General features: G+C 42.9%; 1 protein-coding gene across 1 annotated transcript in view; it reads right to left on the reverse strand.

Moving 5' to 3' along the window:
• The window catches only part of muc2.1 (mucin 2.1), a 104,945-nt gene that overhangs the window by 27,443 nt on the left and 63,336 nt on the right, over positions 1-14,166 (reverse strand). The window contains exons 12-17 of the mRNA XM_072271360.1: positions 11,343-11,480; positions 9,253-9,417; positions 6,903-6,997; positions 2,984-3,110; positions 594-849; positions 275-347 (exon numbers count right to left, since the gene is read on the reverse strand). Of these exons, the coding sequence (XP_072127461.1) occupies positions 275-347; positions 594-849; positions 2,984-3,110; positions 6,903-6,997; positions 9,253-9,417; positions 11,343-11,480 (854 nt within the window). The remainder of the gene's footprint in view (positions 1-274; positions 348-593; positions 850-2,983; positions 3,111-6,902; positions 6,998-9,252; positions 9,418-11,342; positions 11,481-14,166) is intronic.

Here is a 14,166-nt window from a genome sequence, read left to right on the forward strand (position 1 = left end):
TTTTAAATCCAGCTGAGCACTAAACAGAAAGTGTAATGTGATAAACTACTCACACAGTCTGTCTGGTGGGCAATTAAGTGCTAGCTCAGCCTATGAAGCCCACATCCTTTGAATTAATCAGATAATCAAAACGAAGACATTTTGGGAAGGACTGGAATGACCCAAGAATTGAATAGCATTGATTTTAAAGTAACATATAGTGCACCACATTGGAATTGTGAATATGTAGATTTCAGTTATAATATATTCTAAAAATGAATCTCAATCTACTTACACAATCCAGATTCTGGTTCCCGCATGTCCTGTGACACTCTGCTCCTGTCACGCCTGGCTCTGTCGTATTGCAGCTGAAATAAATCTTTGGTGGCTTACATGCTGCTAAATATACAGACATAAGGGTCATGGTATTTAAGTATTTGAAAATTAACATTTAAATCAATGAGATAGTAGTACTTACTCATCATTCTGCTTCGTGACCTAATGCACTGGACCTTTCCGTATTTACACACACTGTAATAGAAAAGGAGATTGAAGTGTAGATGTGCCACAGTCATCATAAATGGGTAAAATCACTCATAGCTACATTAATTTACCAATGTGTGTCTCCTATTCTGATCACCTCTCCAGGATTTAAGAGGCTGCCCTGATAGAGGCATGGGCATTTGAATGAGGGCACACATTTGCCTTCTTCATTCATGTATGTTCCTTCCAAACACCCACATCCATCCACTGAAATATGTTGAATTCCACATGTGACATCCTTCTCACTCAGTGAGTGACATGTGCGCCTGCAGCTCTTCATGTCATAGTCATATGTCAACGTCTCAGGGCAGGTTTTTGTGTAAGAGCCTGAAACAAATTAGTTTAAAAAGTGAGAAAAATCTAGTTAGTGTCATAATTGATAATCATTTTAACTAAAGCTCTCATATGAAAATTTCAAAATACTAAGTACTTTCTTATTCAAAACAACTAACTTTAGTTATGGTTATTACTTTTCAATTTCAAAATTCAGATGAAACTGTGTTAAATGAAAAAATACAAGCAGAATCTACGCTTGCTAGCTGCGTTCACCAGCAACTTTGATGTGTGTCGTTAATTCATGTTAGCTCCATGTCAAGCAACACCTTTAGTTTAAGTTTGTCTTTGTGTCTCCTGAGCCTCGCCCCTTCATGTCTGCATAAACTGCTTTGGATTGAAATATCTCTAAGATCCCTAGCAGAGGTATATAAAACTGGAAATCATAGGTGGAAGGGTAGAAGATTTGAAGGGGATCTGAGAAAAAACTTTGTTTGCTCAGAGGATGGTTGGAATCTAGAATACACAGCTGTGGCGGCAGTCTCTCACATTGAGATATTGAGGTAAACACTTGAATGGTCAGTGCATAGTCAAGTGCTGGAAAGCGTGAAGAGTGTACTCGATTGTCAATATTCTTGCTTCTGTGTTCTTTGACTATAGCAGATAGTGCTTTCATTAACTATTCTCCAAGCCATTCTCCTCTGTTTTCTTTGAAATTTGCATTTAAAAGCCTTCCACTTTGAATAAACAACACACATCAGAGTTGCTGGCGAACGCAGCAGGCCAGGCAGCATCTCTAGGAAGAGGTACAGTCGACGTTTCAGGCCGAAACCCTTCGTCAGGACTAACTGAAGGAAGAGTTAGTAAGAGATTTGAAAGTGGGAGGGGGAGGGGGAGATACAAAATAATAGGAGAAGACAGGAGGGGGAGGGATGGAGCCAAGAGCTGGACAGGTGATTGGCAAAGGGGATATGAGAGGATCATGGGACAGGAGGTCCGGGGAGAAAGACAAGTGGGGGGGAGCCCTTGCCCATCCTCTGGTTCCCCCCCCCCCTTTGTCTTTCTCCCCGGACCTCCTGTCCCATGATCCTCTCATATCCCCTTTGCCAATCACCTGTCCAGCTCTTGGCTCCATCCCTCCCCCTCCTGTCTTCTCCTTTCATTTTGTATCTCCCCCTCCCCCTCCCACTCCCATTTTCAAATCTCTTACTAACTCTTCCTTCAGTTAGTCCTGACGAAGGGTTTCGGCCTGAAACGTCGACTGTATCTCTTCCTAGACATGCTGCCTGGCCTGCTGCGTTCACCAGCAACTTTGATGTGTGTTGCTTGAATTTCCAGCATCTGCAGAATTCCTGTCGTCCACTTTGAATAAGCTTATTTGCTCTAATTCCTCTCATTTCTGTGTGAAATATACAAACATTTGTAGTTTTTCCTATTCAAAGTGCTACACAAATTCACAGTGTTGCTGTAGATTAGTGACCTGTGAGTTCATTCTAACATAATGATGATGCTTTCACATGGGAGCATTTATCAAATGCATGATAGTTCCTAGATGCACGAAAATGTATTTTCCAACAGGGTGGAAATCCTGTTGCACTGCTATTGCACCACATCGCCATGGCCAGAAGTATGTTGTCGAAAAGAGTTAGCCATTATTGCTGAACATAGAAGATCTTGGCACAGTGCAGGCTCCTTGGCCCAGTTGTGTCGATCTTTAACATACTCCACCACATTCTAATCCTTCCTTCCTACACAGCACACAGCCTTCCATTTTTCTTTCATCCATGTGCCTCTCTATAACAGCCTCTGAAATGTCCCCATTGTATCTGCCTCTGCCACTAGCCAAGCAGTGTGTTTCAAGCACCAACAACTGTCTGTGTCAAAATACCAACCTCTGCCATCACTCCTAAACTTTTCTCCACTCACCTTGAACAGATGAATGGATTGACCATTGACATCCGGGGGAAAGGGTGTTGGCTGTCCACTCTATCAATGAATCTTATAACATTATACACCTCTATCAAGTTACCTCTTATCCTCCTTGCTCCATAGAGGAACACCCTAGCTCACTCAACCTTTCCTCCTAAGACATACTTTGTGTGTTTGTTCATCCCATAAGTCACAACAGTAACATGATTTGCTGCCTAGTTTCACTACACTACAATGAAAGTAGCCAAAATGTACTCACTGCACACGTTTGTTCGCCAGTTGGTTAAAATGACCCCTTTGCTTGCACAGGCTCGGACGTAAGAATATATAGCGGCACACATACAGTCTTCATTTTTATAACAGTTACAACTGTCATATTTACATTTCTGAGGGAAAAAGTATAAAGAAATGTAATTGGAGCATATACTTACAAAGGAAACAATACAAAGAGGTATGTGACTAAAACAGAAAATGCTACAGTACTCAGCAGGTTGCGCAGTACAGTTTCAGTTCAGTGTCACTTTCCATGGATGCTAGTCAATTTGCTTTTTATTCCTTTTTCTAAAGGAGATTTATTCAGTGAGATAGCATCACAAAACTACAGCAGTCCACTATTCACACCATTTATAGTATAGTAATTGTAACACAGTCATCTTTATCCTGAATGCACTTGAGCCCCTGTGATGCCTACCAGTCCCATTAGGAACCAAAGTGCACATGGACACCACATGCTCCTCCTCATGGATACACACGTGGACCTGGAAGAGGCTGCTTGACCTGCTGAATGTTTACAGCATTTTACAGTTCTTTGCTTTAAGTGAGTAGCTGACGACTGCTTTGTTTACTTCTGCATGAATGCTCTGCCTCAGGGTGGTATTCTCAGAGAATTTATTGCAACTGTGGCTCAGAAAATTAGACTGCATACATTGCTTTCTCATTTCTGCAGTATTAGACCATAAGACCACAAGGAAAAGGAGCAGAAGTCGGCCATTCGGTCCATTAGGTCTGCTCGGCCATTTTATCATGAGCTGATCCATTCTCCCATTAGTCCCACTTCCCCACCTTCTCACCATAACCTTTGATGCCCTGGCTACTCAGATACCTATCAATCTCTGCCTTAAATACGCCCAATGACTTAGCCTCCACTGCTGCCCGTGGCAACAAATTCCACAGATTCACCACCCTCTGGCTAAAAAAATTTCTTTGCATCTCTGTTCTGAATGGGCGCCCTTCAATCCTTAAGTCATGCCCTCTCGTACTAGACTCCCCCATCATGGGAAACAACTTTGCCACATCCACTCTGTCCATGCCTTTCAACATTCAAAATGTTTCTATGAGGTCCCCCTCATTCTTCTAAACTCCAAGGAGTACAGTCAAGAGTGGACAAACGTTCCTCATTTGTTAACCCTCTCATTCCCGGAATCATTCTAGTGAATCTTCTCTGAACCCTTTCCAATGTCAACTCATCCTTTCATAAATAAGGAGCCCAAAACTCCCCACAGTACTCCAAGTGAGGTCTTACCAGTGCCTTATAGAGCCTCAACATCACATCCCTGCTCCTATACTCTATTCCTCTAGAAATGAATGCCAACATTGCATTCGCCTTCTTCACCACCGACTCAACCTGGAGGTTAACATCCCGTTGCATCTCAGAACTTTGAATTCTTTCCCCATTTAAATAATAGTCTGCCCTTTTATTTCTTCTGCCAAAGTGCATAACCATACACTTCCCAACATTGTATTTCATTTGCCACTTCTTTGCCAATTCTCCCAATCTATCCAAGACTCTCTGCAGACTCTCCGTTTCCTCAGCACTATCGGCCCCTCCACCTATCTTTGTAACATCAGCAAACTTAGCCACAAAGCCATCTATTCCATAATCCAAATCGTTGATGTACAATGTAAAAAGAAGCGGCCCCAACACGGACCCCTGTGGAACACCACTGGTAACCGGCAGCCAACCAGAATAGGATCCCTTATTCCCACTCTCTGTTTCCTGCCAATCAGCCAACGCTCTATCCACGTATGTAACTCTCCCGTAATTCCATGGGCACTTACCTTGTTAAGTAGCCTCATGTGTGGCACCTTGTCAAAGGCCTTCTGAGAATCCAAATATACAACATCCACTGCATCTCCCTTGTCTAGCCTACTTGTAATTTCCTCAAAAAATTGCAATAGGTTTGTCAGGCAGGATTTTCCTTTAAGGAAACCATGCTGAGTTCTGCCTATCTTGTCATATGCCTCCAGGTACTCTGTAACCTCATCTTTGACAATCGACTCCAACAACTTCCCAACCACCGGTGTCAAGCTAACAGTTCTATAATTTCCTTTTTGCTTCCTTGCCCCCTTCTTAAATAGCGCAGTGACATTTGCAGTCTTCCAGTCCTCCAGAACTATGCCAGAATCTATTGACTTTTGAAAGATCATTGCTAATGCCTCCGCAATCTCCACAGCTACTTCCTTCAGAACACGAGGGTGCATTCCATCTGGTCCGGGAGATTTATCTACCTTTAGAGTATTCAGCTTCCTGTGTATTGTAGTAAAAGGAAAGAAAAATCTGAAGCAACACACACAAAATGTTGGAGGAATCTATGGAAAAGAATAGAGTCGAGGTTTCAGGCCGAGACCCTTCATCAGGACTAAAGAAAAAAAGATGAGGAGTTAGAGTTAGAAAGTGAGGGGAGGGGAGGAAGAAATACAAGGTGAGAGGGGAAACTGGGAAGGGAAGGGGTGAGGTAAAGAGCTGGGAAGTCAATCAGTGAAAGAGATACAGGGCTGGAGAAGGGGGAATCTGATAGGAGAGGACAGAAGACCAGGAGGGAGTTGCAACAGAGGGAGGTGATGGGCAGGTAAGGAGATAAGGTGAGAGAGGGAAATGGGAATGGGGAATGGTGAAGGAGGAGGTTTGAGAAATCGATGTTCATGCTTTAGTTTCAATACTGCTACTGTCTGAAAGGAGGTAGTATGTTCTCCCTGTAACCACGGGGGTGTCCTCTGGGTGCTCCAGTTTCCTCCCACATTTCAAAGATGTATGAGCGATTACGTTAATTTGTCATACGGGTGTAATTGTGCAGCACAGGCTCATTTGGGCAGGAAGGGCCTGTGACCTTGCTATACTGTATCTCTAAATATAAGTATGATTGACACAAAGGTCAGGGTGTCATTGTAGTTTCTGTGAGAATCAATGAGCTTAATGATCTATTAATCCCATTAACCACTACCACCCTCTTGTTACTGCAGCACTCCCTCAGCTTTGCATTCAAATTTCATCCTAAGTATTTGGTCCACTAAGCCAAGGGTGCTACCTGTGGAGGTAAAACAGATAGTGAACCAGTGAGATATGCCCAAGAGCAGAGGCAAGAAACTACCAGTGGTACCAATTTACTGCCAGTGGTAAATTGGGTGGTGGTTCCATGAAGTTCCATGGACAGTATTCCTCGGAGTTTAGAAGAATGAAGGACGACCTCATAGAAACATTTCGAATGTTGAAAGGCATGGACAGAGTGGATGTGGCAAAGTTGCTTCCCATGATGGGGGACTCTAGTACGAGAGGGCATGACTTAAGGATTGAAGGGCGCCCATTCAGAACAGAGATGTGAAGAAATTTTTTTAGCCAGAGGGTGTGAATCTATGGAATATGTTGCCATAGGCAGCAGTGAAGGCCAAGTTGTTGGGTATATTTAAGGCAGAGATTGATAGGTATCTGAGTAGTCAGGGCATCAAAGGTTATGGTGAGAAGGCGGGGGAGTGGGACTAAATGGGAGAATGGATCAGCTCATGATAAAATGGCAGAGCAGACTTGAAGGGCCGAACGGCCGACTTCTGCCCCTTTGTCTTATGGTCTTATGGTCTAATGATAATGAGAAAATTAAAACATCCAGCTATAGCACTCCCCTATCTTACAGAGACCTGTCTGTATTGTGATTTCCTGTCATGTGAACCCTGACAAAAACTGACAACATTTGCTGTCTCTCTTGTATTTTGGGTATACTTAGTTGCTTTCTTCCATCATTTAAATTTTGTAAGAATGTATTTTTCTTCTATATTTCAATTTTTTGGTCAGGATGAATTTCCCAAACGCAGAAGTCCATTGGCACGGGTGCACTGTACTGTACTGAGCAGAAGGGGGATGGCCAATGAATATCATCAGACATAGAATGAGAATGTTTATGGCCTACCTTGTAGTACTCGGTTGGGCTGATGGTAGAATGGCAATGAGAGAAAACTCCGCCAGGCTCTTTCAAAAAAGAGCACCAATATTCTGCATAGTTTTCTGCAAGAAAATTTTGGACATGTGCTTTGAGTACTCTTGTAGTAAAGGTTTCTGAACTAATTGTATACCAAGCACACAACAAGAAACTGTTACCACCTACAACACCATGAGTATGCAACAGGCTCTCTCTTGGAATAATCGACAGTACACACAGTCCCTGTCATCCCTCAAAGGCTCCACCTTCAGCACCAAGTGCAGGTGATTACAGGTGAGGGAAACACAGAACAGGGTTGAGTTATGGATTAGTATTCAATAAACAAGGGCCTTTTGGCCCACTCCAACCATGCTGACCTTTTTTGTCTTTTTGACCACTTTTTGTCATCCCATTTGTGGACATTTGATCGACATCATTCCATGCCAATTTGTAGTGATGATATCACCTCTTCTGGTGCCACATTATGGTATCAAACATCCTCAGTTAAAAAAAAACTTCCCCTTAAGAACACTCTCTTATCTGAAAACTAATCCCTTTTGGTTCTCATATCTCCACCCTGAGAAAGCAATCAAGAAAAATCAATGTGCATTTTAGTGCAAAGACTTTGTATTTTTTTGTTTTAATTATGTTCTTCCCTCTAAAAATGTTGCATATTTTATATTTAATTTATGTTTCTCTTGGTTATACGATTCTCTGATTCTGCTGTAAGTTTTTCATTGCACCATGTGCATGGAACAATAAACTTGACTTTGAAAAAGATTCTGACTATTAATCCTGTCTCTTATAATTTTATTTACCTCTCTCAGGTCTATCAGGCCACCTCTCAGTCTCCTTCACTCCAGGGAAAACAAATTCAGTCTCTCCAATATAACTCTCCTTATAAGTACACTCCTCCAGTCCAGGGATTGGCATTGATTGATAAGAAAGTGCAGGAATAATTGAAGTCAATGCCAGGTGCAGCTGATGGTGCAGCAGATGAGGCAGTAAGGTAGGGGAGTAATTGGGAGTGTTTGATATAGAAGTGAGCATCATGAACTCATTTTAGTTTTGAATAATGTGATGAGGGAGGAGAAGATGGCGACGCAACGCAGCTTGCAGCGGCCACTCTGGTGGTGATGTCTGTTATTTGTCAAGTAGGGTGCCGTGCACAATCCTGATTTGGTGGAGACGGACGTGAGAGCGCGGAGGAACACCTGGTGAAACTTCTGAAATGCCTGCTTCACTGCTGCTGCTACTGTGTGACCCAGAATCTCCAGAGGGGAAGGCCCTGAGTCCTCGGCTTTGCTTGTTGCTCGGAGGCTGGGGCAGGGTCGAAGCGCTTGGCATAGGATGGTGCTCAGAGAGGCTATGTTGGAGGGTTGGTTGGAAGCACGAAGTTTTCGTACGGACTCAGAGTCCGCTGCGGTCGAGTGCTTCCAATGGTGCTGCATCGGCAAGTTTGTGGCGCTTGGAGGTTCATGGCAGGGAGAGTTTCTCCCTTCTACCGTCTGCGTGAGATGATGAAGCTATCGGGACTTTGAGACTTTTTTTTACCGTGCCCATGGTCTGCTCTTTATCAAATTACAGTATTGCTTTGCACTATTGTAACTATATGTTATAATTATGTGTGTTTTGTCAGTTTTAGTCTTGGTTTGTCTGTGTTTCTTGTGATATCATTCTGGAGGAACATTGTATCATTTTTTATCGCATGCATTTCTAAATGACAATAAACGAGGACTGAGTGTCCTCATAATCTAATCTAATCTAATCTCATTGAAACATAAAAATTCTTTACAGGCTTCACAGGGTAAATAAGAGGACAGTGTGTCCACTGTAGACTGTCAAGAACCAGGAGGCCACAGTTTCAAAAGATGGGATTGACTGCTTGGAATACAGACAGGGAGAAATCTCTTCTCCTCAAGTAACAAATCTTTGCTATTTACTACCCAAGAAAGCTGTGGCACCTTGGGTTGAGTACATTATGCTTGATGAAGTTTTGGATATTAATCAGGGAGTTTAGGGTTAGTGCACAAAAGTGATGCTGAGATAGCTGGCCTTTTGGGCACAAGAGGGCAAATGGCCCCCTTCTGCTTCCATTTTTTCCTACTCTTACACTGTTGTGAGCATTTCCATTCACTAATCAGTATGTATCAGTATGTACCCTGAGTATCATGCCAAGATCAGGGGTTCTTGTGTGGAGCAGAAATATCCAAACATCTCAGGTGTTTCCTTTCCTTTGGACAGATTTATATTTCCTGGAAATAGATGCTTGAAGCTGTATGGAAATGACTCAAAATTACCCCCACTAATCCAGCCCAGAGTTACTCAATATGGTTCTTACGGTTCTCAGTGCTAATAGCACAGGGGTCCTCCAGATGTTCTGATACAGATGAGCAACTCCGCTGGGCTTTCCAAGAGTTTGCAAATGGTGTGGCTGTGCCCTCCACTAATCCATTACTTGCCTTGAAATCATCGTGTAGGATGTCATTAAAATTCCCACAGAAACCTCAGAGAAACAAATGAAATCATTTTCAATTCATCAGTCTTTTATACCCACTTTGTAATCAGGTCACTCATCTGAGTGCTGCCGGTACTATGTAACCCAGTACTACCTGCGGCATGGTCGGGTGGTCAGCGACTAAACCAGCTCCCCCACCAAGCTTGCTTGGTGAGGAAGGTGGCTTGACACCCTGCAGGACAAAAGACAAGACCTGTCAAAGGGCGGATGAACCCTCTCATAGGGTCAACGGCCATCTAGCAAACACGTGCTGTGAAGCGCAGAAAGGACATCCCTTGCATGGAAGCTTGGTCTGGCCATTCACTGCAACAGATCTTCCCCCAGCTGTCTTGGACCCCACCATGCCGCTGGATCCTGGAGAGTACGTCAAGAGGGTGGGTCTGGACCTGTGCAACCCCCTATTCACCTAAAATCCATTCATGCACACACTGTTCCTTTCTGAGCAGTGGGGCCAACCCCACTAACTGACTGAAAGGAACCATCATCATCCTATGGGATGGATAGCCAGAGAGAGAGAGATACCCACTTTAGAGGGAAAGATGCACAAAATAGCAGAAGTGTGCAGAGGACGTGGGGCTAATCAAAATAAAGCAGGAGAACCAGATTTGCAAAAAAAAAAAGACAAATATGACATTAAAAAGCTATCAAAATGGACTTAGGGCTGGGAAATACTTTGATTAGAATCAAAAACAGAAAATTCTGGAAATACTCAGCAAGTCAGCCAGAATCTGTGGAGAAACAAATGAACAGCTATTGATCTTTCTTCACAGCTCTTGTGCCCATGGGTTATTGGCCTGAAACCTGACCATTGGTCCTCTCCTAACTCATGAGGCCAGCTGAGTATTTCTCAAATTTATCTCAGTTATCCACCATCTGCAGCATTTTGCTTTCTGACTTCCTTTTCTTTTGAATTGCCTGTCAGTGACTTGTAACAAAGACAGGCTCTAGAATGTAATGCTAGTTTCTGTGTGTGTGTGTGTGTGTGTGTGTGTGTGTGTGTGTGTGTGTGTGTGTGTGTGTGTGTGTGCGTGTGTGTGTGTGTGCGTGTGTGTGCGTGTGTGTGTGTGTGAGAGAGAGAGAAGTTGGGGGGAAGAGATACGTCTGGTGTGGAAATCCCATTGCATGTCATGCTGGATGTGGAGTCTTGTAGGGTCAAGGTGTAAACCAAGAGAAATCTATCTGTGTTCCATCTGGGGAAGGTGAGGTAAAAGCAGAAGTCCATGAAATTGCAGAAATGTGAATAAAAGGAAGCCACGGTTTGGAATAAGGGGCATTTCAGAATCTTTGGAGCTAAAGGCCTCATCTTGAGAACAGATGCAGCAAAAACATAGAAATTGAGAAAAAAGGATGGCATCCTTGTAGGAGGTGGTGGGGGGGGGGGGCGGGAAGGTGACATAATGAGGCCTAGAATGAGTGTCAATGGTCACCTTTGATTTGGAAAAAGTGGGAGGAAGCGAAAGAGAAGTTGTTGTGGGTGAGTATGAGTTCTGCCAAGGTAAGAAAGCTGGTGCCTGGCCTCTGAGAGGTAGAAGTCGGTCCAGCAAATTACAATGGTACCAGCTTTGTTCGAGCATTGGGACTGGTGCAGAGTAAGCAGAGAGCCACATGTTTGGACTGATTGAAGGGAGTGGAGCTGGTCAATGCAGTTGGAATGGAAAAGTTCAAGAGAAGATTAACAGCTGGAAGGAGGTGTCCAAGTGGAAGGGAGGTGTTGGAGATGCGAGAAAGGGTCATCACTAGCAGTGGGGTATATGAGGATTTCTTGTTGAAGAAATATGCACAAAGGTGGCAGATGAATAATTTGACTGTGTTGGGTTCAGAACTCACTGTAGTGTGGGTGCAGAAGTAAAACTGTGAGACCTCTACCAAGGACAGATGTCAATATTGGACAGAGGCAGTAATATGATAATTACCACATATCTTTCCTTTATACGACTGGTCGAGAGTTACATAGACTTGCATCCGAGGAACCAGCTGGACTTGCAGCTGCAGGCCAAATTTTGACTCCAGCAGGATATGGAATGTCGATGGTTTGAAAACGGTATAATTTGCTGAAGGAAACAAAATGCAGTTCAGTGTTTCTATAAATACTATCTCCTAAAACTGTCTTCACAAATTATCTATGATCCTGTCTCCAACTCCCTGTATTGTACTATTAGTTACATAGAACACAGTACACAGAACATAGAACATACAGCACAGGAACAGGCCCTTCGGCCCACAATGTTGTGCCAGACCAAATAAATTAGCAATCAAATGGCCAACTAAACTAATCCCCTTGGCCTACACAATGTCAGAATCTTCAATTTTCTTCACATCTAAATGTCTCTTCGATGCCTCTAATGTTCCTGCATCTGCCACCACCCCAGACAGTGCATTCCAGGCACCCACAACTCTCTATGTAAAAATATTGCCTCCACATCTCTTTTGAAATGACCACCTCTCACCTTAAATGCATATCCTCTGGTTTTAGATATTTCATACCAAGGAAAAAGATATTACCGGCCAACTCTATCTATGCCTCTCATAATCTTCTAAACCTCTATCAGATCTTTGCACACCGCCCCCCCAGCCTCCACCACTCTAGAGAGAACAACCCAAGTTTGTCCAACCTTTCATTATCGCAAATGCCCTCTAATCCAGGTAGCATCCTGATAAACCTCTTCTGCACACTCTCAAAAGCCTTGGAATAACCGGAACAATATACCATACCTCTGATATAGTCTAACTAGAGTTTTATAAAGCTACATTATAACTTACTGACCTTTGAATTTAATGCCTCAGCTAATAAAGGCAAGCATGTCATGTGTTTTGTTAACCACGACACGACCCCATGTAGACACTTTCTGGCAGCTATGAACTTGGGCCTCTAGATCCCACTGTTCTTCAACACTGTTAAAGAGAGTGATCTGTCTCTTTACATTTAACATTAACTGGCAAACACCTTTCTGCACCCTCTCCAAAGCCTCAAGATTCTTCCAGTAATGTGGTGACGAAAACTGTATGCAATATTCCAGATACAGCCTAAACAGGTTTATAAAGCTACACAATCTGTAGACAAGAGTTAGATGAAGTTGTAAGAAAATATATAATTTCCCTTCTAGTTGAACTTTAATGGACTTTTTGATTACCTTACAATATAATAAGATCATAAGACATTGGAGCATAATTAGGCCATTCAGCCTAATTCTGTATGACCCACCATTCCATCATGGCTGATTCCGGATCCCACTCAACCCCATATACCTGCCTTCCCATCGTATCCTTTGATGCCCTGACTGATCAGGAAACTATCAACTTCTACCTTAAGTATACTCACGGACTTCACAATCTGTGGCAGAGTATTCCACAAGTTCACTACTCCCTGGCTAAAAAAATCCTCCTGACCTCTGTTCTAAACATTCACCCCTCAATCAATGAGGGGTTTAGATGGGGTGGAGTTTGTTAGGTGTGTTCAGGAAGGCTTCCTGACACAATATGTAGATAAACCTATAAGAGAAGAGGCTGTACTTGATCTGGTATTGGGAAATGAACCTAGACAGGTGTCAGGTCTTTCAGTGGGAGAGATTTTGGAGATAGTGATCACAATTCTATCTCCTTTACTATAGCATTGGAGAGAGATAGGAACAGACAAGTTAGGAAAGCATTTATTTGGAGTAAGGGGAAACATTAGGCTATCAGGGAGGAACTTGGAAGCATAAATTGGAAACAGATGTTCTCAGGAAAATGTACGGAAGAAATTGTGGCAAATGTTCAGGGGATATTTGCATGGAGTTCTGCACAGGTACTTTCCAATGAGACAGGGAAAGGATGGTAGGGTACAGGGACCATTGTGTACAAAGGCTGTTGAGAATCTAGTCAAGAAGAAAAGAAAAGCTTATAAAAGGTTCAAAAAGCCAGGTAATTATAGAGATCTAGAAGATTATAAGGCTGGCAAAAAGGAATTTAAGAATGAAATTAGGAGAGCCAGAATGGGCTATGAGAAGGCCTTGGTGAGCAGGATTAAGGAAAACCCCAAGTACTCCAACTACAAGTATGTGAAGAGCAAAAGGATACAACATGAGAGAATGGGACCGATCAAATGTGACGGTGGAAATGTGTGTATGAAACCAGAGGAGATAGCAGAGATACTTAATGAATACTTTGCTTCAGTATTCACTACGGAAAAGGATCTTGGCAATTGTAGGGATGACTTGCAGTGGATTGAAAAGCTTGAGCATATAGACATTAAGAAAGATGATGTGCTGAAGCTTTCGGGAAGCATCAAGTTGGATGAGTCTCCTGGACCGGATGAAATGTACCCCAGGCTACTGTGGGAGGCAAGGGAAGAGATTGCTGAGCCTCTGGCAATAATCTTTGCATGGTCAACGGGTCAATGGGGATGGGAGAGTTACCAGAGGATTGGAAGGTTATAGATGTTGTTACCTTATTCTAGAAAGGGAATAGGAATAGCCCAGGAAATTATAGACCAGTGGGTCTTACTTCAGTGGTTGGTAAGTTAATGGAAAAGGTCCTGAGAGGCAGGATTTATGAACATTTGGAGAAGCATAATATGATTAGTAATAGTCAGCATGGCTTTGTCAACGGCAGGCCGTGCCTTATATGCCTGATTAGATTTTTTGAGGATGTGACTAAACACATTGATGAAAGTAGAGCAGTAGATGTAGTGTATATGGATTTCAGCAAGGCGTTTGATAAGATACCCCATGCCAGGTTTATTGAGAAAGTAAGGAGGCA

Source organism: Mobula birostris, chromosome 11 (genome assembly GCF_030028105.1).
Source record: "Mobula birostris isolate sMobBir1 chromosome 11, sMobBir1.hap1, whole genome shotgun sequence".
NCBI classification, from domain to species: domain Eukaryota; kingdom Metazoa; phylum Chordata; class Chondrichthyes; order Myliobatiformes; family Myliobatidae; genus Mobula; species Mobula birostris.